Raw genomic sequence first — 23,150 nt, 5'->3', positions numbered from 1 at the left:
TGCTGCTCCCACATCCCACTCAGCCTTCCCAGGGAACACAATCCAGGATTCCTGGCTGGGTCTGTTCCCAGGCAGGGCAGATGCTGCTCCCAATCCCACCCAGCCTTCCCAGGGACTGTAATCCAGAATTCCAGGATGGATCTGCTCCCAGTCAGGGCAGATGTTGCTCCCAATCCCACCCAGCCTTCCCAGGGAACACAATCCAGGATTCCAGACTGGATCTGTTCCCATACACAGGAGCTGCTCTTCCCAACTCCTACTTTTCCAGCAGAACCCCAGATTTTCTGCTGCCCATTCCATGGAGCAGCAGATGAATCCTGGATACTCCCACAGCTCCCAACCCTTTCCATCTCTGCCAGAACAAGGGAAGGGGAAGAATCACTCCAAAAAAAAAGGAGGCAAAGAGAAGACTTCAAGGAAATGGCAAACCCTGGGAAATGCTGCTGATTGGAATGAAGATTTAAAGACCTAAAAAGACTAACCAGTCTCAGAGCTGTTCAATAAATCCCCTCCTCCTAAAATCAGGTAATTCCTGAACAATCCACAGGCAGGAAAATCAGGACTCACTGCCCTGAAACCAACAGTGCAACAGAAAATTATGGATGGAGGAGCTGGACATTCCTAATGTATCCAAGACAAAAACTACCAGCAAAATAATATTATTTTTTTTCCTTAAAGCCCGAACCCAGCATTTGTTATGGCAGGGAAACAAAGCCCTAAAGCCCAGTTTAAAAATAAATCTGCCTTTGGTGACTTCAGGAGGCAGAAAGGGAATGCAGAGGAGGATTTAAACAGAGGCAGAGCTTCACACAGAAACCACAAGAAGATTTGCAGGCAGTTGAAACACAATTAGAAGAGATTCCTGGCACTTACCAAGCACTTTAATCTCTGAATTGCACAAGCAGTGCCCTCTTTAATAAACTGTTTCACCAGTTGTTGGGTATCAGGATAGGCCTCTCCTAAAATTCCATTTATTTCTTCCCCAAGCAGAAACAAAAGCCCAGGTCTGATTGAACCAAACAAATGCACTGAGATGCCCAAAGGCCTCCCAATAAGTGAGGCTGAATTTGGGCACATCAGATGCCCCAGGGCCACATCTGAGCTCCTCAGAGCCTCTGGAACACTCTGATTTTCCCCAATATTCCCTGGGAAAAGCTGCAGGGTGTTGCCATGGCAATGCCAACACTACCCAGCTGTTCTGGGCTCCCACCCACATCTGGGCACATTCCCAGTGCCACAGAACTGCAGCTTCCACCACCTCCCTCTCCTCTCTCATCCAAGCAAGTCCTTTCCTCCCTCGAGTGGTCACAGAGGGTTTGGAACACTCTGCAAAGAGCCCTCTGAGGCCCCAGTTGGGGGAAGAAAAACGTTTTATATTTAGAAATTCAGCAGCTGGTGGGGGGAGAAGGAGGTTATTTGTGAGACACAGACGAAAAGCCACGTGGCCACCGAAACAGGGGGTGAGAAGCATCGTCACCCTCTCAAGATCTGGAGCCTGAAGTTGCAGGAAAATGCAGAAAATCCACCAGCAGAAAATGCAGAAAATCCACCTGTGAGAAGGGGCCCTGGGCACACAGTTTTGGTGTCCTGGCAGCCCTGGGCACACAGTTTTGGTGTCCTGGCAGCCCTGGGCACACAGGTTTTATCCCCAGAAAGCCCTGGGCACACAGATTTGCCCCCTGGCAGCCCTGGGCACACCGTTATACCCCCTGGCAGCCCTGGGCACACAGTTTTGGTCTCCTGGCAGCCCATGGCACACAGTTATACCCCCTGGCAGCCCTGGGCACACAGTTTTGGTGTCCTGGCAGCCCTGGGCACACTGTTGTACCCCCTGGCAGCCCTCGGCACACAGTTATACACCCTGGCAGCCCCGGGAACACAGTTATACCCCCTGGCAGCCCTGGGCACACTGTTGTACCCCCTGGCAGCCCTGGGCACACTGTTGTACCCCCTGGCAGCACTGGGCACACAGTTATACCCCCTGGCAGCCCTGGGCACACAGTTTTAGTCCCCTGACAGCCCTGGGCACACAGTTTTGCCCCCTGGCAGCCCTGGGCACACAGTTATACCCCCTGACAGCCCTGGGCACACAGTTTTGCCCCCTGGCAGCCCTGGGCACACAGTTTTAGTCCCCTGGCAGCCCTGGGCACACAGTTATACCCCCTGGCAGCCCTGGGCACACAGTTTTGCCCCCTGGTAGCCCTGGGCACACAGTTATACCCCCTGGCAGCCCTGGGCACACAGTTTTGCCCCCTGGCAGCCCTGGGCACACAGTTTTGGTCTCCTGGCAGCCCTGGGCACACAGTTTTGCCCCCTGGCAGCCCTGGGCACACAGTTATACCCCCTGGCAGCCCTGGGCACACGGATTTGCCCCCTGGCAGCCCTGGGCACACAGATTTGCCCCCTGGCAGCCCTGGGCACACAGTTATACCCCCTGGCAGCCCTGGGCACACAGATTTGCCCCCTGGCAGCCCTGGGCACACAGTTATACCTCCTGGCAGCCCTGGGCACACAGTTATACCCTCTGACAGCCCTGGGCACACAGATTTGCCCCCTGGCAGCCCTGGGCACACAGTTATACCTCCTGGCAGCCCTGGGCACACAGATTTGCCCCCTGGGCAGGCTCCTCATGCCCTTCCCTGCTGGAAGTGGAGTCCTGTTCTGGCTCCATCAATTTGCTCCTCATTAATGACACAGTTGCCTGGAGACCAAACTACCCATTTGTTGACATCAGATTAACGAGACTGGCATTAATTATGACCATTTAACTTCCCATATTTTCCTAATTAAGGTACTAATTAGGACATGATGCCCAAATGGTTGTTCAACAGGAGCAGCTGCAGAATTTTAGTTATGTTGGCACCTCCTTCTTCCTGATTTTTATTAAGACAAAAACCCAACAATTTTTTTTTTTCTCCAGAGATTAAAAAACCACCTCTGGGGAGCCTGTTCTGATTCCAACAGTTCCAAGACAGTGAATGAAACTCCATTGGAATTTTTTACCCTTCAAATGAATTCACTCAGCACTGAACAGAGTCTGCAGGAGATAAAATTTCCAGCCTCCTGCTCAGGGCATTATTTGGGCTGGGTTTGCTGAGCTACATTAATCTGTTCTTGATGCTTTAAAAAGGCAAATTAGCCATTTATAGGAGCTGGGACACCACCAGCCCCCTTTGGTGTGTCCTGCCTTGGAAGAGCATCTCTCCCTGTTCGATCTGAATGAAATGAGAGGATGAGACAAGAATTTGGAACTCCTCCATGAAGTTGGGCAGAGCTGTTGAGTTATTCATTGCTTGCCCTGCATGAGACTGAGGATCTGCTGAAGGTTTAGAAATTATAGAATCACAGAATCATGGAATGGATTGGGTTGGAAAAGCCCTCTGAGATCATCAAGTCCAACCCTTGGGCCAACTCCAGTCCCTTTACCAGATCATGGCACTCAGTGCCACGGCCAAGCTCAGCTGAAAAACCTCCAGGGATGGGGAATCCACCCCCTCTCTGGGCAGCCCATTCCAATCCCTGAGCACTCTCTCTGCAAAGAATTTCTTTCTGCTCTCCAACTTCAATTTCCCCTGGCAGAGCTTGAGCCCATCGTGCCCCCTTGTCCTATTGCTGAGTGCCTGGGAGAAGAGACCAACCCCCACCTGGCCACAACTTCCCATCACTCAGGGGGTGGCCAAGCAAGGCCTGTCACATGCAGAGTTCTGGAGACATCCACACCCTCATTTGCAGCTCAGCACTGCAAAGGAGCCCAGGTAGTGCCCTCTGAAGGTGCTTCAGTGGCCTGTGTGTCCAACAGCCAGAGATCACAGAATCACAGAATCAGCTGGGTTGGAAGAGACCTCCAAGATCATCAAGCCCAACCCTTGATCCAACTCCAGTCCCTTTACCAGATCATGGCACTCAGTGCCACGTCCAGTGTCACCTTAAACACCTCCAGGGATGGGGAAACCACCAACAGAGAATCATAGAATGGATTGGGTTGGAAAAGTCCCCTGAGATCATCAAGTCCAACTCTTGGTCCAACGCCAGTCCCTTTACCAGATCAGGCTTATTTTTCAGCTGGGAAAAGTAAAAAAATGGAACATTTCCTTCTTATGCCCCATTTGTTCACTCTCAGTGTCCCAGTACAAAATGCAGCTCTGATTTATTTTGTTTCCTCATTGAAATCAGCAGCTCCCCCAGCAACAACTGCCCCTAAAGCCCCTCAAAGTGACCCCAGAAGGGAAGTTTGGCCCCAGCAAGATGCTGCTTGGTAGGAAAAGACACGAAACAAATGGATGGATGAGGTGGAATGGGAGATGTGGGGTTGGATGTTGTTAAACCATTGTCCCAGCTGAGCAGGTGTGCCCAGTTTGTCCCTGTGTGGGTGTGCCCAAAGCTGGGCATTCCAAACCCTCTGGGCCATTGCCCAGCAACTGTTCCCAAGGGCCCATTGGCAGCAGCTGCCCAGGGCACAGCTGAGCCCTCAGGCTGGGAGCTGGCTGGGAAAGAAGCCTGGCAGAGGAGCTGGGAGAACTGCCCTGCAGGGACTCCTTGGCACCTCCACACCCACCTGAGGGCTCAGCTCTGCCCATGGGCCAGCAACCATTCCAAAATCCCCCCTGACTCCCACAGTCAGATCCCCCAGGGTGGAACTCCCTGCCCTGGGGGAGGCACTGGGGGCTCCCACCCAAACCTCAGGGGACACAATCTGGGGCTTTGGGCACTTCTGGGACCACTCCTTGGATGCAGAGGAGGAGCAGCCCCTGGCCAGGAGGAGCCACCACTCTGGCCCAGACTGTGCCATCATCTGCACCAACAGCTTTGTCCCTTCCTTTGCCTTTGGCCTCGAGGGAACCACGTGGGGCTCAGCACAGGGGCCACCAAACCCCCCTGTGTTTGTGCCCCAGGGGGCTGGGTTAGACTGCTGGGCTTGGGGGTTAAACCCAATTTCTCTTTGTGCCATTGCATTGATTGGAATATTGTTATTAAACTGTAACTCTGACTGATAATCTCTTTGTGTTGGGTTTGTTTCTCCTGCAGGTTTATCTTTCAACCAGCACAGCCAGAATATTCAGGGTCAGGAGGAAGAATGGACTGATGGAGAGCTGAGATGAGCTGCCTGTGACTGAGTGTGCCAAGAGGATGAGTGGGGACAACAAGAACACAGAGACACAAAAACACTGTTCCCAAAAACAGACCAACCAGAGATGGACAGGGGGGAATGGGAAGAGTCAACACAGCCACAACCTCCGGCCAACTCCCAAATATTCCCTTAGAAGAAACAAGCAGAGCAGCCATTCCCATTTTTCCTTCTGAATGTTTCCAAGATGCACTTCTGATTGAATGTCTGGAAGTCAAATGCAACCTTTATCCTGGATCTCCAAAGCTCTTCCTAAATAGGAGCTGATTCCACCTATTGTGGCACTGAAATCCAGGTAAACTGGCAGCATTACCTGGGAAATATTGGATATGAACTCAAGATAATCTTTCAGGCTGAGAAAGTATCATTGGAATATTGTACAGGATACTGGAAGAATTTAGAAGAAAGGAAATGTGGGGTTTGATGAGCTCACAGACCCTTCCTGGAGTTTTACAGGGATTTTCCATAAATAGAAACAGTCAGGAAAGCAGTTTTTGCATCCCAACTGTTAAAAAAGCATTTTCTTACAGGCCTGAACATGAATAAAACAAGACACAGGACTGGGGAGAAAATACCCCTCCCCAGGCACCTTCCAAAGGCTCCTGAATCCCAATTTCATTGTCAAATACATTTCATTGTTGACTCAAGGCAAAACCAATATCCTTTCTTATTAGTTGGACTGTTCAGAATGGAATAAAACTCCTCTGTATGCCCCGTTTTCTCTCCCTGCTGCAAACACAGCCCTCCCCAGGCAGTGAGAACAGTTTCCAGGCAGAGTTTCCCTCCATCCCAACCCTTCCCTGCCATTCCCTCCATCCCAACCCTCCTCTGCCATTCCCTCCATCCCAACCTTCCTCTGCCATTCCCTCCATCCCAACCCTCCTCTGCCATTCCCTCTATCCCAACCCTCCATCCCAACCCTCCTCTCCCATTCCCTCCATCCCAATCCTCTTCTCTCATTCCCTCCATCCCAACCCTCCTCTGCCATTCCCTCCATTCCAACCCTCCTCTGCCATTCCCTCCATCCCAACCCTCCTCTGCCATTCCCTCTATCCCAACCCTCCTCTGCCATTCCCTCCATCCCAACCCTCCTCTGCCATTCCCTCCATCCCAACCCTCCTCTGCCATTCCCTCCATCCCAACCCTCCTCTGCCATTCCCTCCATCCCAACCCTCCTCTGCCATTCCCTCCATCCCAACCCTCCTCTGCCATTCCCTCCATCCCAACTCTCCTCTGCTATTCCCTCCATCCCAACCCTCCCCTGCCATTCCCTCCATCCCAACCCTCCTCTGCCATTCCCTCCATCCCAACCCTCCATCCCAACCCTCCATTCCAACCCTCCTCTGCCATTCCCTCCATCCCAACCCTCCTCTCTCATTCCCTCCATCCCAACTCTCCTCTGCCATTCCCTCCATCCCAATCCTCCTCTGCCATTCCCTCCATCCCAACCCTCCTCTGCCATTCCCTCTATCCCAACCCTCCATCCCAACCCTCCTCTGCCATTCCCTCCATCCCAACCCTCCCCTGCCATTCCCTCCATCCCAACCCTCCTCTGCCATTCCCTCCATCCCAACCCTCCTCTCCCATTCCCTCCATCCCAACCCTCCTCTCCCATTCCCTCCATCCCAACCCTCCTCTCCCATTCCCTCCATCCCAACCCTCCTCTGCCATTCCCTCCATCCCATTCCCTCCATCCCAACCCTCCCCTGCCATTCCCTCCATCCCAACCCTCCCCTGCCATTCCCTCCATCCCAACCCTCCTCTGCCATTCCCTCCATCCCAACCCTCCTCTCCCATTCCCTCCATCCCAACCCTCCTCTCCCATTCCCTCCATCCCAACCCTCCCCTGCCATTCCCTGAGTTCCAGCCCCATCTGAGCTGCAGCAGAGACCACTGCAATATTTTATGGCTCTATTAAAATGCACATTAATCCTCTAATTAGCAACAATAATAGAAACCCAGGGCAGGAAGCTCTTTGCTTTCCATCCTCAGCCCAACTAGAGCCAGGGACGACCAACCACCACCAGGAGTCCTGTGTGTGGAGAGTCCTTGGTGGCCAAGAGCTCCACACTGTCCCATGATGTGCTCTGCACATCATATTCTGAGCCAGAACTGGGATGTTGCCTGAAATCCTAATTACAGATTGCTCAAAGTGTCTTCAGTCCTTTCCAGGCTTCAAATCCTTCAGGTGAGGCAGGAGATGGACATTGAAATGAGTTCACACAACAGTGGGAGCTGCTCAGAGAGGGGAAACACAGAGAGGGAGCACAGAGGGCGACCAACACACAACACACATGTCAGGGACACACTGAGCATGGAGCAGCACAGAGGGAACTCCACCTCAGGTCACTGCACCCAGAAAGGTCTCTCACATACCTGGTTTTGGCACCGAGTTGGTCACGGACTGAGGAACTTTGTCATTGATGAGTTCAACACATTCACTGGGAAAAAATCCAACCTGGAGGGAACAGAGAGAGGAAGAGCATTGAGTGGAGTGGGGGCATGGCCTGAAGGGGTTTTCTGATCTGTTCAACCAGCAAAACATGTTCCCTGATCCCCCCTGCCTGATGCTCCATGACATCATCAATCATCAAAAGACCATGTCCCAGTTGAGCAGGTGTGCCCAGTTTGTCCCTGTGTGGGGGTGCCCAAAGCTGGGCATTCTAAACCCTCTGGGCCATTGCCCAGCAACTGTTCCCAAGGGCCCATTGGCAGCAGCTGCCCAGGGCACAGCTGAGCCCTCAGGCTGGGAGCTGGCTGGGAAAGAAGCCTGGCAGAGGAGCTGGGAGAACTGCCCTGCAGGGACTCCTTGGCACCTCCACACCCACCTGAGGGCTCAGCTCTGCCCATGGGCCAGCAACCATTCCAAAATCCCCCCTGACTGCCAGAGTCAGATCCCCCAGGGTGGAACTCCCTGCCCTGGGGGAGGCACTGGGGGCTCCCACCCAAACCTCAGGGGACACAATCTGGGGCTTTGGGGACTTCTGGGACCACTCCTTGGATGCAGAGGAGGAGCAGCCCCTGGCCAGGAGGAGCCACCACTCTGGCCCAGACTGTGCCATCATCTGCACCAACAGCTTTGTCCCTTCCTTTGCCTTTGGCCTCGGGGGAACCACGTGGGGCTCAGCACAGGGGCCACCAAACCCCCCTGTGTTTGTGCCCCAGGGGGCTGGGTTAGACTGCTGGGCTTGGGGGTTAAACCCAATTTCTCTTTGTGCCATTGCATTGATTGGAATATTGTTATTAAATTGTAACTCTGATTTATAATCTCTTTGTGTTGGGTTTGTTTCTCCTACAGGTTTACCCTTAAACCAGCACAGACCAGCAGAAGAGAAGAGAAACAACTTTTCAAATCATAGTTATTTATTATTTATTATTTATTATTTATTATTTCATTCTCAGGAACTGCCCCAATGTCTATGCCTGAGATGGGTAAAGAAACCTCAAGTGCTGGGCCCCCAACCTCCCATTAATCACCTAAATCTGGATTTAAATGCAACCTCAGCCCCCTCACTGCAACCAAAGCTCCTCTCCTTTGCTGGGGCCATGACATTCCTCCTGTTTCTGGAGGCACTGCCCAACACACCGAGCAGGAACTCAGGAATGAAGCCCCTGGGGGGTTGTGTCTCTGCCTCCACAGGGCTCAGAGCCCTTCCCAAACCCAACATTTTACCTTCTCACCGTTTTTACCACATTCCCACCACTAATTATTTTCTAAGGAACAACAATTTTTACACGTGTTGGTGGTGACAAACTCCCTGGTGTCCCCTCACTGCTGACAGTCCAATGAACTGAATTTTCTGACTGATTTATTCTAACTTTCATCCCCAGAGATCATCACCAGGGTCACACCCCAAAGTTTCAGCCTCGTTCTCCCCCAGTTCAAAGATGCTTTCCCTCCCATGGGAAGTTTTCCATGATTTTGTATAAATAAAGGAGTTTAGTCGAAGAGTTAATCCCAACAGATGCAGGAAGACACTGTTAGGGCTTGAGCCAGGATTAAAGGATTTGGCAATGGCCAAAACTTAATAGCCAGGGGAGTATAAATTCAGATAAACACAAGGTCATCTGAAGGTTAAAAAGATCCCTGCACACCTTCCCCAGGGGAAGGCACAGGCTGCTGGTGCCAACAGTCCTGCAGTTCCTCCTCTGGATAAATCTGCATTTGGCTGCCAAAACTAGAAGGTACATCAGGTTTAGGAGGGGCAGGTCCTGTCTGACCAACCTGATCTCTTTCTACGATCAGGTGACCCACCTGGTGGATGAGGGGAAGGCTCTGGGTGTGTCTATCTGGACTTCAGCAAGGCCTTTGACACTGTCTCCCATAATATACTCCTAGAAAAGCTGGTAGCCCATGGCCTGGACAGGTGTACCCTCTGCTGGGTCAGGAGCTGCCTGGAGAGCCCAGAGAGTGCTGGTGAATGGGGCTGTGTCCAGCTGGTCACCAGTGGTGTCCCCAGGGGTCTGTATTGGGTCCAGTCCTGTTTAACATCTTTATTGATGATTTAGATGAGGGGATTGAGTCCATCAGCAGCAAATTTGCTGCTGCCACCAAGTTGGGAGGGAGTGTCGACCTGCTGGAGGGCAGGAGGGCTCTGCAGAGGGACCTGGACAGGCTGGAGGGCAGGAGGGACCTGCAGAGGGACCTGGACAGGCTGGAGGGCAGGAGGGACCTGGACAGGCTGGAGGGATGGGCTGATTCCAATGGGATGAAGTTCAACAAGGCCAAGTGCAGGTCCTGCCCTTTGGCCACAACAACCCCCTGCAGCAGCTCAGGGTGGGCACAGAGTGGCTGGAGAGGGACAGGGGGAAAGGGACCTGGGGGTTGGATTGACAGGAGGCTGAACATGAGCCAGCAGTGCCCAGGTGTGCCCAGGTGTGCCCAGGTGGCCAAGAAGTCCAATGGAATCCTGGCCTGGATCCAAACTAGCGTGGCCAGCAGGGCCAGGGCAGTGACCCTTCCCCTGGACTCAGCCCTGGGGAGGCCACACCTTGAGTGTTGTGTTCAGTTCTGGGCCCCTCAGTTGAGGAAAGAGATTGAGGGGCTGGAGCGGGGCCAGAGAAGAGCAACGAGGCTGGAGAAGGGACTGGAGCACAAGTGCTGTGGGGAGAGGCTGAGGGAGCTGGGGGTGTTCAGCCTGGAGAAGAGGAGGCTCAGAGGTGACCTCAGCACTGTCTGGAACTGCCTGAAGGGAAGTTGTGGCCAGGTGGGGGTTGGTCTCTTCTCCCAGGCACTCAGCAATAGGACAAGGGGGCACGATGGGCTCAAGCTCTGCCAGGGGAAATTGAAGTTGGAGAGCAGAAAGAAATTCTTTGCAGAGAGAGTGCTCAGGCATTGGAATGGGCTGCCCAGAGAGGGGGTGGATTCCCCATCCCTGGAGGTTTTTCAGCTGAGCTTGGCCGTGGCACTGAGTGCCATGATCTGGTAAAGGGACTGGAGTTGGACCAAGGGTTGGACTTGATGATCTTGGAGGTCTTTTCCAACCCAATCCATTCTGTGATTCTATGAGGCTTTAAGGGGAAAATGCAGGAATAATTTCCCAGCAATAATTCCCCGGTATCACACTAATTAGACAGTGACCATTTCCAGGGAATTGAGACAAGTGAGAAAGGAGCAGCAACAAAAATATCAAATCAAACGTTGTTTGAGGCATTTTAGTTGGTTTGTTGTTTTTTTTTTCTTTTGACATAATCCAAAGGGTGGTTTGAATTTCAGTCCAGAAGTTCTCTCTTCTCCTGGTGGCGGTCAAGCAAAATCTAACAGGGAAACAGCAACTTTTTACTGCTTGTTTGGTCTCCCTGAGCAGAATTTGCACTGTTTTGTTTGCCAAGGGACTCCATAACCCACCTCATTGCCAAAGCAGCCCCTGCTCAGGTGCTGTCCCACTCCAGGGACACCAGTTAAGGGGGAATGGGATTGTTGGTCCCTGAGCTCTGGTCAAAGGGAGTGAACAGCCTGGCCACAAACTCCTCTGAATTCTTTTAGTCACCAAAGAAAATGTCTGTGTGGGGTGATAGTTGTTCATGATCCCTTCCTGATGGGTCTGCAGCCTGGACTTTGGGAAACCAGAGGGACTTGGGACAAGGGAGGGAGGGACAGCACACAGGGAATGGCTTCCCACTGCCAGAGGGCAGGGCTGGGTGGGATATTGGGAAGGAACTCCTGGCTGTGAGGGTGGGGAGGGGCTGGGATGGAATTCTCAGAGAAGCTGTGGCTGCCCCATCCCTGGAAGTGTCCAAGGTTGGATGGAGCTTGGAGCAACCTGGGCTGGTGGACAGGGCTTGGAATGAAACAACCTTTACAGTCCCTTCCAACCACTGAGGGATCCTCTGGAAGTCTCCCAGCCCCTCAAGCTCCTGTAATCCTGATTAAAAAACCTTCCCTAAAGCCCAGGATTGCTCAGAACACCCCCAGGAGTTGTGTCTCCACCAAGGGCCTGTCCTGTCCCACGTGGTTCAGCTGCCACAGAGTCACTGCTGGAGAAGACAAGGCACGAAGCAAAAGCAGAGGAGAACAAAGAGGGAACGTGGAGGTGGCTGTAATTTAGGGAACAATCCTGCAAAGAAAGGAGTGACTCACACTCAGGGTGGCTGAAGAGAAAGAGGCTTGAGGAAAAACATCTTTTAAAATCATTTTACTTCAAGCAGAGGAGATGCTGAGAAGCCTCGTGGGTGGTTTTGCCCAGGACTGTCTTGCAGTGCAGTTGGGAGCTCAGGGAAGGGAGGAAGGGCCTGTGCCATGGAGATGCCATGGAGATGCCATGGAGATGCCATGGAGATGCCATGGAGATGCCATGGATAGCCAGGGAGTCATTCCTGGGGGCAGCTCTGATGCCATGGCAACCCATGGGGCAGCCCTGCTGTGCCCTGACTGCTCCAGCCCAGCCCACAGCCCTGCCCTTGCCCCAAAGGGTGGGCACAGGCAGGAGGGCATGTCCTGCCCACAGACACCACCACAGCTGCTTTCAGAGCACAAACCAAGTCAAGAAGTGATTTTTTTATCCTGTTTGCTGAAATAGGGGATTTTTTCCCAGTTCCTGCTCTCCTCCTCTCCAGACACAGAATCATAGAAAGGAAAAGACCTCTGAGATCATCAAGTCCAACCCTTGGGCCAACTCCAGTCCCTTTACCAGATCATGGCACTCAGTGCCACGGCCAAGCTCAGCTGAAAAACCTCCAGGGATGGGGAATCCACCCCCTCTCTGGGCAGCCCATTCCAATCCCTGAGCACTCTCTCTGCAAAGAATTTCTTTCTGCTCTCCAACTTCAATTTCCCCTGGCAGAGCTTGAGCCCATCGTACCCCCTTGTCCTATTGCTGAGTGCCTGGGAGAAGAGACCAACCCCCACCTGGCCACAACTTCCCTTCAGGCAGTTCCAGACAGTGCTGAGGTCACCTCTGAGCCTCCTCTTCTCCAGCCTGAACACCCCCAGCTCCCTCAGCCTCTCCCCACAGCACTTGTGCTCCAGTCCCTTCTCCAGCCTCGTTGCTCTTCTCAGTTGGGTTGGAAGAGACCTCAGATTATCAAACCCAACCCTTGATCCAACCCCAGTGGGATCACTCTGGCACTCAGTGCCCTGGGCTGGTAATCACAGTAGGGTTGGATCAAGACATGGTGGATTCTCCATCCCTGGAGGTGTTTCAGAGGACACTCAGTGCCACATCCAGTCCCTTCTCCAGCCTCGTTGCTCTTCTCTGGCCCCGCTCCAGCCCCTCAATCTCTTTCCTCAACTGAGGGGCCCAGAACTGAACACAACACTCAAAGTGTGGCCAATGTTCTGCCTGAGCTGCTTTGAGCTCCTGGAAGGACCAGGGTGATGTGAAGAGCAGTGTCAGCTGCCTGGGAGGGGGAGCAGCAGAGCTGCCACAAGCATCAGGACATCTGTCCATCACACAGGGCCATGGCTGGCACTCCTGCCCATGTGAATCACAGAATGGATTGGGTTGGAAAAGACCTCCGAGATCATCAAGTCCAACCCTTGGGCCAACTCCAGTCCCTTTACCAGATCATGGCACTCAGTGCCACAGCCAAGCTCCGCTGAAAAACCTCCAGGGATGGGGAATCCACCCCCTCTCTGGGCAGCCCATTCCAATCCCTGAGCACTCTCTCTGCAAAGAATTTCTTTCTGCTCTCCAACTTCAATTTCCCCTGGCAGAAGCCACACTTTAAAGTGAGTTGGACACTTCAATAGGATGAAATGGGAAAGAACCAAGATTTTGGAGAGTTAAAGCCAAGATTTTGCAAGTTTGACAGGTCATGCCATTGAACAAAGAAAAGGCAAAGACCAACAGTGATGATGACCCTGAGATCAGCTCAGTTGGTTAAAACTTGGCTGTGACAATGCCAAGGTCATGGGTTCAATCCCCTGTGTGGGCCACTGACTGAAGAGTTGGACTCGATGGTCCTTGTGGGTCCCTTCCAGCTCAGAATAATCTGGGATTCTGTGAAGTTGCTTCAAGACCACCTGAGGGATGAAGTCAGGAGAGCACCACCCAAATTTCAAGCCAAAAGGAAAGCTCTGCCCAAGATTTCACCCAGTCATTAATATGGAAATTAGAAGGTGTAAACTATGAACTTAAGACTATAAATGGCTCATTTTACACAAAAAGTCAGGCAAGTTTTTGCCCAGGATGAACTGGCTGTGCCTCCAACATTGTCAATAAACACCTTTGCTGCTAAAAAGACAAAAAGCTTTTAGCAGTTATTTATTTCAAAGCTATCAGAGAGCCCTGGGGTGCTGCAGCCCAAGCTACAGGGACCCCCTGCTCCTCCCCACACCAACCCTGGGCAGGCACAGCAGCTCCTGCTGACTCTCCTGCCTTTACTGCACTCTCCCCACCAGGTCTGGGGCTTGTGCCTACCTGGAATCCGTGTTTCCCTCTCCACCACGAGGTCAGCTCCTTGGGGGGCATGTCGATGACAGACACGATGTCTCCCACCTGCAGAAGATGGGACAGCATCACCCAGAGCCTGCAGGGAGCACAACTCCCCCAATCCACCCTCCAGCACTGCACAAACCTTTCAACTCCTCCAAAAAAGCCAAAGAAAAGCAAAGCCAAGCAGAGTCACTGGATCATCCAGCTGTTCCCACGGAAAGGGCCTTGAGGAGCAGCAGGATCTCTGCCCAGGGGCACAGAATTTTTCTAATTAAACTGCAGGGATGGTGTCAGACACTTTGGAAAATATTCTTGAGTAGCAGAACTAATTTTAACTACATGCCCTGCCCATCTGTGTGTAGGCACTGCCATGTGTCTCCTTGTTTGTTCTCACAGCCAAAGGTTCAGAGCTGCCTCTGTAGCTCCAGAGGTGCCCCAGATGTGCTGGGCTGGTCAGGGTGTGAGCAGAGGAGAGGTGGAAAGGGGTGCAAAGTGGCCAAGGAGACCAAACAGCTTTCTGAAGCTTTGCACATTCCCCTCAAGATGGAATGCTCCAACAGTTCCAAAGGAAATCACAACCACCAATGCTCCATTTGACTTGGTTTGAGTCCAGCTGTGTGGGCTCTGGGACAAGGGATGGGAAGGGGCAGAACCTGAAGAGACCCTGCAGGGAGGAGCAAAAACTGGGGCCAGGAATGCCCAGCTTTGCCCAGATGTTGTACACTGATGGATCTCAGAGTGTGTGACAGACAAGGAGACACATCCCCAGCTTTCATCAGGGCTAACTGAGCCACAGGGAAGTGATTTCCTCAAGGGAACAGTGAACCAAGAGCAAAGCAATTGTCCCCTAAGACAGGGGAGACACTGGGTGTGCTTCTCCCCCTGGGGGGCAAATCCCACTCAGCCCCTGGTGCAGCTGCCACTGACAGTGGAGAACACCCCACACACAGAGGGCTGATTTGGGCTGGGGAACAGCACAGAGCAGTGGAAACAACTGCTCCTCTCCCTGCCCTGCTCCTCTCCCTGCCCTGCTCCTGCTCCTCTCCCTGCCCTGCTCCTGCTCCTCTCCCTGCTCCTGTTCCTCTCCCTGCTCCTGCTCCACTCCCTTTCCCTGCCCCTTTCCCTGCCCTGCTCCATGCCCTGCTCCTCTTCCTGCCCTGTCCCTTTCCCTGCCCCTTTCCCTGCCCTGTCCCTTTCCCTGCCCTTCTCCCTGCCCTGCCCCTTTCCCTGCTCCTCTGCCTGCCCTGATCCTCTCCCCACCCTGCCCCTTTCCCTGCCCTGCCCCTTTCCCTGCCCCTTTCCCTGCCCTGCTCCTCTCCCTGCTCTGCCCCTTTCTCTGCTCCTCTCCCTGCCCTGCTCCTGCCCCTCTCCCTGCCCCTGCTCCTGCCCCTCTCCCTGCCCTGCCCCTCTCCCTGCCCTGCCCCTTTCCCTGCCCTGCCCCTTTCCCTGCCCCTCTCCCTGCCCTGCCCCTGCCCCTCTCCCTGCTCCTGCCCCTCTCCCTGCCCCTCTCCCTGCCCTGCCCCTCTCCCTGCCCCTCTCCCTGCCCTGCCCCTCTCCCTGCCCTGCCCCTCTCCCTGCCCCTCTCCCTGCCCTGCTCCTCTCCCTGCCCCTCTCCCTGCCTCTCTCCCTGCCTCCAACCCACTGCAGGTCGAATATTTACCCCAATCTTCCAAGTTTCACCTCCCCAAACATTCTGGAAGTGGCTGAGCACATCCCTGATGGGCACAGAACCCCAAACAGAGTCGTGTGTGCAGGACAACGAGGAACAGCAGAGCTTTATTTACCTCAAAGGACAGCTCATCTGCTGCCTGAGCAATGTATCTCTTGATGACATGGGCAGCAGCAATGGCAGGAACGTTAATGGAGGATTCCTCGTGGACCAGCAGGTGGTTGCCCTTGTTGTCAATCTGGAACAGAGAGCACAGCACAGTGTGAGACAGCTGAGGACAAGTGGGGAGGGGCTTTTCTGGTGCTCACACATGGCAAAGGCTTCAAGTGATGCAGAGAGACAGCCCAGCTCAGGCCCCAGGACAGACAGCACAGACAGCTCAGCCAGGGAGCTGCCCAAGGTCCTGTGTGCCCACACTGGGCAGGGGAGGGCTGTGCTTGGGCAGCTCTGTGCCCACACAGCACACCCAGGGAGGGTCCACACCCCCCTGGACACCAACCCACACTGCCTGTCCTGCAGCACCTCGAAGGGCAACAGAGAAAAATTCTCCCCCAGGAATTAATGCTGGAGAAGAGGAAATTCTGTCAACCCAAAACTGGGGGTGGCTTTCAACTTTCTCCCACTCCTGTATTTGCCTTGCAATCATCAGCCTGCTTCCAGAATTCCCAGAGTTTTGTGCTGGTGTCCAATCCTGGAGGATTGAATCCCCAGTTCATCCCAGGGGTTATGTTGTGCTCCAGGAGCTTTGCTGTGACTTCCAGGTCCACTGGGCTGCTGTAAATCCTCTCGCACTTCCTGAGAAGCTTTCCAGGATTTTTCTCTTCCCCAGAGATCTCAGGGTGAGGAGGGGCAGAACTGAAGGAAAACACACTCCCCACCCTCATCCCAACTATTTAAAAATGAGCTGCCCCAGCCTAATTGGAGCTGGTTTTATTCCTGGAGTGCAGGAATGGGAAGCCACACGTGCCTGTGCCCAGGCTGGGCAGGGACAGCTGGAGCCCAGAGTGCCCTGCCCTCCTTCCACTCGGGGCTATTGTTCCAGGGGCACAAGGGCACCAACCCAGAGCTGCAGCTGCAGCTGCCACCAACCAGAGTGGCACTGCAGGACAAGGGGGGCTCTGTCAGCAGGGCCACCAGCTTGGAGCTCTCACAGGGACAAATAATAACCAAAGAGGGCAGGCAAACATCCCAACAGGGGCAGCTCCAACAGCCAGAGAGGCAGCTCCAACAACCCAACAGGGGCAGCTTCAACAGCCCAACTGAGGCAGCTCCAACAGCCCAACTGAGGCAGCTCCAACAGCCCAACAGAGGCAGCTCCAACACCACAACTGAGGCAGCTCCAACATCCCAACTGAGGCAGCTCCAACATCCCAACTGAGGCAGCTCCAACATCCCAACTGAGGCAGCTTCAACAGCCCAACTGAGGCAGCTACAACATCCCAACTGAGGCAGCTACAACATCCCAACAGAGGCAGCTCCAACAGCCCAACTGAGGCAGCTCCAACAGTCCAACAGGGGCAGCTCCAACAGCCCAACAGAGGCAGCTCCAACATCCCAACAGAGGCAGCTCCAACAGCCCAACACAGGCAGCTCCAACATCCCGAGAGAGGCAGCTCCAACAGCCCAACAGAAGCAGCTCCAACAGCCCAACAGGGGCAGCTCCAACATCCCGAGAGAGGCAGCTCCAACACCCCAACAGAAGCAGCTCCAACATCCCAACTGATGCAGCTCCAACAGCGGCAGCTCCAACAGCCCAACTGAGGCAGCTCCAATACCACAACAGAGGCAGCTCCAACTTCTCAACAAGGGCAGCTCCAACACCACAACAGAAGCAGCTCCAACATCCCAACTGATGCAGCTCCAACAGCGGCAGCTCCAACAGCCCAACTGAGGCAGCTCCAATACCACAACAGAGGCAGCTCCAACACCACAACTCAAGCAGCTTCAACATCCCAACTGAGGCAGCTACAACATCCCCACAGAGGCAGCTTCAACATCCCAACAGGGGCAGCTCCAACATCCCAACAGGGGCAGCTCCAACATCCCAACAGAGGCAGCTCCAACATCCCAACAGGGGCAGCTCCAACATCCCAACAGAGGCAGCTCCAACAGCCCAACACAGGCAGCTCCAACATCCCAACAGAGGCAGCTACAACACCCCAACAGAGGCTGCTCCAACATCCCAACAGAGGCTGCTCCAACATCCCAACACAGGCAGCTCCAACATCCCAACAGAGGCTGCTCCAACATCTCAACAGAGGCAGCTACAACATCCCAACAGAGGCTGCTCCAACATCCCAACAGAGGCAGCTACAACATCTCAACAGAGGCAGCTCCAACAGCCCAACAGGGGCAGCTCCAGTATCCCAACTGAGGCAGCTCCAACAACCCAACTGAGGCAGCTCCAACAGCCTGAGGAATGTGCCACACTTGCAGCAGAGCCTTGGCAAGGGGCAGGGAAAGGATGGGGGAGCTTTCTGCTTCTGGAGAGCCAGCCCTGTGCCCACTGGCCCAGTCTCTGCCCCACTGGAACTGCCACCTCCTTTGGTTGTGCAGCAGAACAATGTGGGTTTGGGTGGCAAAATCCAAGCAGGAGGGGGCAAAAAGCTCCAATATTGGCTCTGATTCTGTGCCCTCTCCCTTCTGTGGCCACCACCACACTGGGAATGGGGGAATAAAGCTCTCAGGATGGGAATTTCAGTGGCACCAACAGGTCTGGGAGGATTGTAGGTTTGGAAGGGAGCAGGTTTGTGGTGAGGAAAGGAAGGACAAGCCCAGGTTTGTACTGTACCTCCATCCAGGTGAGGGCAGGGCCACAGTTGATCTTGTTGCCTGCAATGGCTGAGAGTCGAGCCAGGTAAGCCATGAGCATCTGGGTGACCAGCTGGGACAGAGCAAACACACAAACACACCCCTGTTAGCACAGCAGGCTCTGGAGAGAGGAGAAACCAGTCTTGGAGAGAGCAGAAACCATCCCCTGCCACAGGCAGGAGTCATGGAAATCTGTTCCTTTCTGCAGGGAATTTGTGTCACATGAAGCTCCAGCAGGGTGGGAATGATTGCACCAGAAAGGTGGAAAGAAGCAGCTCACTGGGAGGATAATAATGTGATTTTCATGAGATATTTGGATTTTCATGATTTGCCTTGACAGGATACCTCCAATCTAAAGCTCTTCTCTCCTCAGGGATTTCACACCATGTCATGGTCCACCTGAGAGCCCCTTGGTGAAACCAAACCCACCCTCAAGGATGTGGCATCTCACACTCACCCCTGGGGAAAGACTAATATTTCAAACAGGGATTTAAAAACACCCTCAGCACTGTCCCCAGTGAACAGTGACCTTGTTGTTATTGAAGAGAAGCTCTGAGGTCTCTCAGAGACAGGGTCATAAGGCACTATTGTAGCCCAGAGTCTGCAGGGCTGTTCAAAACATTGTCCTGCTCAAACATCTGCTCCAGTGTGGCCAGTCCAAAACGAAATCCATGATGAGACACCCCCCAGCTGCAGAGCTGCATCTCACAGAGCAGCTCTCCATCTTTTGGACTCCACATCCTTTGTGCTTGGTTAAAACTTGGCTGTAACAATGCCAAGGTCATGGGTTCAATCCCCTGTGTGGGCCACTGACTGAAGAGTTGGACTCGATGGTCCTTGTGGGTCCCTTCCAGCTCAGAATAGTCTGGGATTCTGTGACCAGTGTTGGAATGACATTAGGTGGCCATCCCAGGGTGGGAAAAGGAGGAGGGCTTGACCCGGAAGTCCCTCCCAGCCCCCTGTCCAACTCCCCTTTGTTCAGTGGAGCTGTGACCCCTTTCCCTGCAGTGCCACCAGACGCTTTCCGAGCTCCATGTCCGTGATCTGGGCTTGCTTTATCTCATGGATTTATCATCTCCAGGAAGCAACTCACACCCCTCCTCCCCTCTGCAAAGGCCAACCATGCTGCCATCCCAAATTACAGCTTGGCAGAGATCAGGCCTGGCTCTTGCAATCCATTGAAATGGCTGGAGCCACCTCAGTTGGTTCAAACTTGGCTGTGACAATGCCAAGGTCATGGGTTCAATCCCCTGTGTGGGGCATTGACTGAAGAGTTGGACTCGATGGTCCTTGTGGGTCCCTTCCAGCTCAGAACAGTCTGGGATTCTGATTCTACATTAAATTGAAGTGAACAGGAGGTAACTGTGAGGCAAGGAGAGAGTACTGAGAGTGCATTAAGAAATCAGTGGAGTCATAAATACCAAAATTGAAGATTTTTGGGCTCATGCTCTAAGCCATTAATATTAAATCAGTTGTGCAAATAAAGACACAAGAGATAAGAATACAATAAAATAGAATAAAATACAATAAAAACTGAACCCAGGGATTTGTTATCCTGCTGCTTCTGCTGAGTTTAAGAGGTTAAAAACTTTAAATTCTCTTCAGACACAGCCTGTGTGAAGCCCAAGGAAGGAATAATGTGTCTGTCTGCTGCAGGACCAGCTCCCTGTATCCAATTTAAAACACCCTGTGGAATTCCTTGGGCATTCATTTCAACCCCTGTGTGTGGCTCCAAAGCAAACCCTGCCCTTGAGCACTGAGGGAACACAGATCCTGATTTATAGTTCCTGGACAGGTGATTCTTGGAGTGCTTGGATTGGAACTCCCTCCTTTCCCTTTCCCTGCCTCTCCCTCCATGTCCTCCCAAAAGATGCACCTGGTACTTTCCAGGAGATTATTTGGGACATGAATAAACCTTTCAATTATCAGCAGGAAAGAAGCCAAAGGAATTTCAGCTCCTCATATTCCAGGTGGAGACAGTAAGTCAAGAAATGAAAAGCACCTCTTAGCCATGCAGGAAAAACAGCCTTTTAAAAACATTTAAATCCTGCACTGATGCATCAAAAAGCAGCTCTAGGAATATTCAGTTTAAAAGGCACTCCCAGTGGGAGGGCTCCTGCAGTGCTGCAGCCTTGGACAGCAGATTGCCCAGGAATGCTGAGCTGCCAAAGTCAGGAAACATCCACATGATTGACAACATTTCCAAAGACAAAAAACAATTAGGATCTCAGGTACCAACAGCTGCTTTCTTGATACTCTCAATAACCATTCCAGACTTGGCAGCTTAATTAATTTGTATGAGGTGATTGAGGGTGGTTGGAGGTGACTGGAGTGGCTGGAGATGATTGGGAGTGGCTAGACATGACTGGAGGTGGGTGTAGCTGACTGGAGGTGTCTGGAGGTGACTGAGGATGGCTGGAGGTGACTGAGGATGGCTGGAGGTGACTGAGGATGGCTGGAGGTGGCTGGAGGTGACTGGAGGTGACTGGAGTTGACTGAGGATGACTGGAGGTGACTGGAGGTGACTGGAGGTGACTGGAGGTGACTGAGGATGACTGGAGGTGACTGGAGGTGTCTGAGGATGACTGGAGGTGACTGGAGGTGACTGGAGGTGACTGGAGGTGACTGAGGGTGACTGGAGGTGACTGGAGGTGACTGGAGGTGACTGAGGATGACTAGAGGTGACTGGAGGTGACTGGAGGTGACTGAGGATGACTGGAGATGACTGGAGGTGACTGGAGGTGACTGGAAGTGACTGAGGATGGCTGGTGGTGACTGGAGGTGACAGAGGATGACTGGAGGTGACTGGAGGTGACTGGAGGTGACTGAGGATGACTGGAGGTGACTGGAGTTGACTGAGGATGACTGGAGGTGACTGGAGGTGACTGAGGATGACTGGAGGTGACTGAGGATGGCTGGAGGTGACTGAAGGTGGGTGTAGCTGACTAGAGGTGCCTGAAGGTGGCTCTAAGTGACTGGAGATGATTGTAGCTGACTGGAGGTGGCTGTATGTGACTGTAGGTGACTGGGGGTGGCTGGAGGTGGCTGTACATGACTTGAGGTGACTGGACATGGCTGTAGATGGGTGTAGGTGACTGGGGGTGAGTGGAAGTGACTGGAGGTGACTGGAAGTGGCTGGAGGTGGCTGGAGATGGATGCAGGTGACTGGGGGTGACTAGAAGTTACTGGGGGTGACTGGAAGTGGCTGGAGGTGACTGGAGGTGGCTGGAGGTGGCTGTAAGTGACTGGAAGTGGATGGAGGTGGCTGGAAGTGGATGGATGTGGCTGGCGGTGACTGGAGGTGACAGAGGGTGACTGGAGGTGACTGGAAATGGCTGGAGGTGATTGGAGGTGGCTGGAGGTGACTGGAGTGGTTGGAGCTGGCTGGAAGTGACTGGAGATGATTGTAGGTGACTGGAGGTTGTTGGAGGTTGCTGGAGGTGGCTGGAAGTGACTGGAAGTGACTGGGGGTGACCAGAGGTGACTGAGGGTGACGGGAGGTGGCTGTGACTGGAGATGATTGTAGGTGACTGGAGGTTGGAGGTTGCTGGAGGTGGCGTGAAGTGACTGGAAGTGACTGGGAATGACCAGAGGTGACTGAGGGTGACTGGAGGTAACTGGAGGTGGCTGTGACTGGAGATGATTGTAGGTGACCGGAATTGGCTCTGTGTGATTGGGGGTGGGTGTAGGTGCCTGGAGGTGGCTGCAGGTGCCCTGCCAGTGCCACAGCTGTGCCCAGAGTGCCGCCTTACCTCGGGGCTGTCCCTCAGGCCATCGGAGCGGGGCAGCTCTGCCAGCTGCGAGAAGCGCCGGTCATAGATGCAGAGATGGAGGTGCTTGTCCAGCACCCGGAAATCCTCATAGCTCCTCTTCACGATCCAGCTCCTTCCCTGCAGGGCACAGCAGAGGGACACTGTTCCACACCCAGCACCAGCTGGGTTAGGAGAGCAAAACCTGTGCAGAAGCAGCACTTTCTTCTCAAAGCATCTGTCCCAGCTGAGCAGGTGTGCCCAGTTTGTCCCTGTGTGGGTGTGCCCAAAGCTGGGCATTCCAAACCCTCTGGGCCATTGCCCAGCAACTGTTCCCAAGGGCCCATTGGCAGCAGCTGCCCAGGGCTTGGATGTGGCCTGGCATTGATTTCCTGGTTTTCTTTTTGATGGAAGTGTTTCAGGGGTAGGAGACTCAGGGAGGAGAGGAGAGGAAGAGGGAGAGGGAGAAGGAGAAGGAGGAGGAGAAGGAGGAGAAGGAGGAGGAGAAGGAGGAGAAGGAGGAGAAGGAGGAGAAGGAGGAGAAGGAGGAGGAGAAGGAGGGAAAGGAGGTGAAGGAGGGAAAGGAGGGGAAGGAGGAGAAGGAGGGGAAGGAGGAGAAGAAGGGGAAGGAAGGGAAGGAGGAGAAGGAGGAGAAGGAGGGAAAGGAGGGGAAGGAGGAGATTTCAGCTGGAAGTGACCTATAATGATCATCTAGCCCTGACCACTTAAGGATGGATCAAAGGTGAAATTATGTTGTGAAGGGCATTGTCCAAATGATTCCTCAACACTGACAGGCACCCTGAGCTGATCCTGAGCTTTAACCTCCACCTGTCCCCCAGGACTTTGTGGCATTTTCCTGCACAAGGTGTCTCTGCCCAATGTAAACGACAAAGGGGTTGTATCAACAGCGTGAAATGAGA

General features: G+C 53.5%; 1 protein-coding gene across 2 annotated transcripts in view; it reads right to left on the bottom strand.

Moving 5' to 3' along the window:
- The window catches only part of ARHGAP32 (Rho GTPase activating protein 32), a 97,396-nt gene extending 75,082 nt beyond the window's left edge, over window positions 1-22,314 (bottom strand). For both annotated transcript variants that reach the window (XM_071576108.1, XM_071576109.1), the window contains exons 1-5: window positions 22,234-22,314; window positions 18,462-18,554; window positions 15,786-15,908; window positions 13,987-14,064; window positions 7,502-7,583 (exon numbers count right to left, since the gene is read on the bottom strand). In XM_071576108.1, coding sequence (XP_071432209.1) covers window positions 7,502-7,583; window positions 13,987-14,064; window positions 15,786-15,908; window positions 18,462-18,542 — 364 coding nt within the window. In that variant the 5' untranslated portion in view covers window positions 18,543-18,554; window positions 22,234-22,314. The remainder of the gene's footprint in view (window positions 1-7,501; window positions 7,584-13,986; window positions 14,065-15,785; window positions 15,909-18,461; window positions 18,555-22,233) is intronic.
- Window positions 22,315-23,150: the final 836 nt, after the last annotated feature.

This window comes from Pithys albifrons, chromosome 23 (genome assembly GCF_047495875.1).
Source record: "Pithys albifrons albifrons isolate INPA30051 chromosome 23, PitAlb_v1, whole genome shotgun sequence".
NCBI classification, from domain to species: Eukaryota; Metazoa; Chordata; class Aves; order Passeriformes; family Thamnophilidae; genus Pithys; species Pithys albifrons.
The sequence above is the reverse complement of the archived record's forward strand: the minus strand, read 5'-3'. Positions and strand labels throughout refer to the sequence as shown.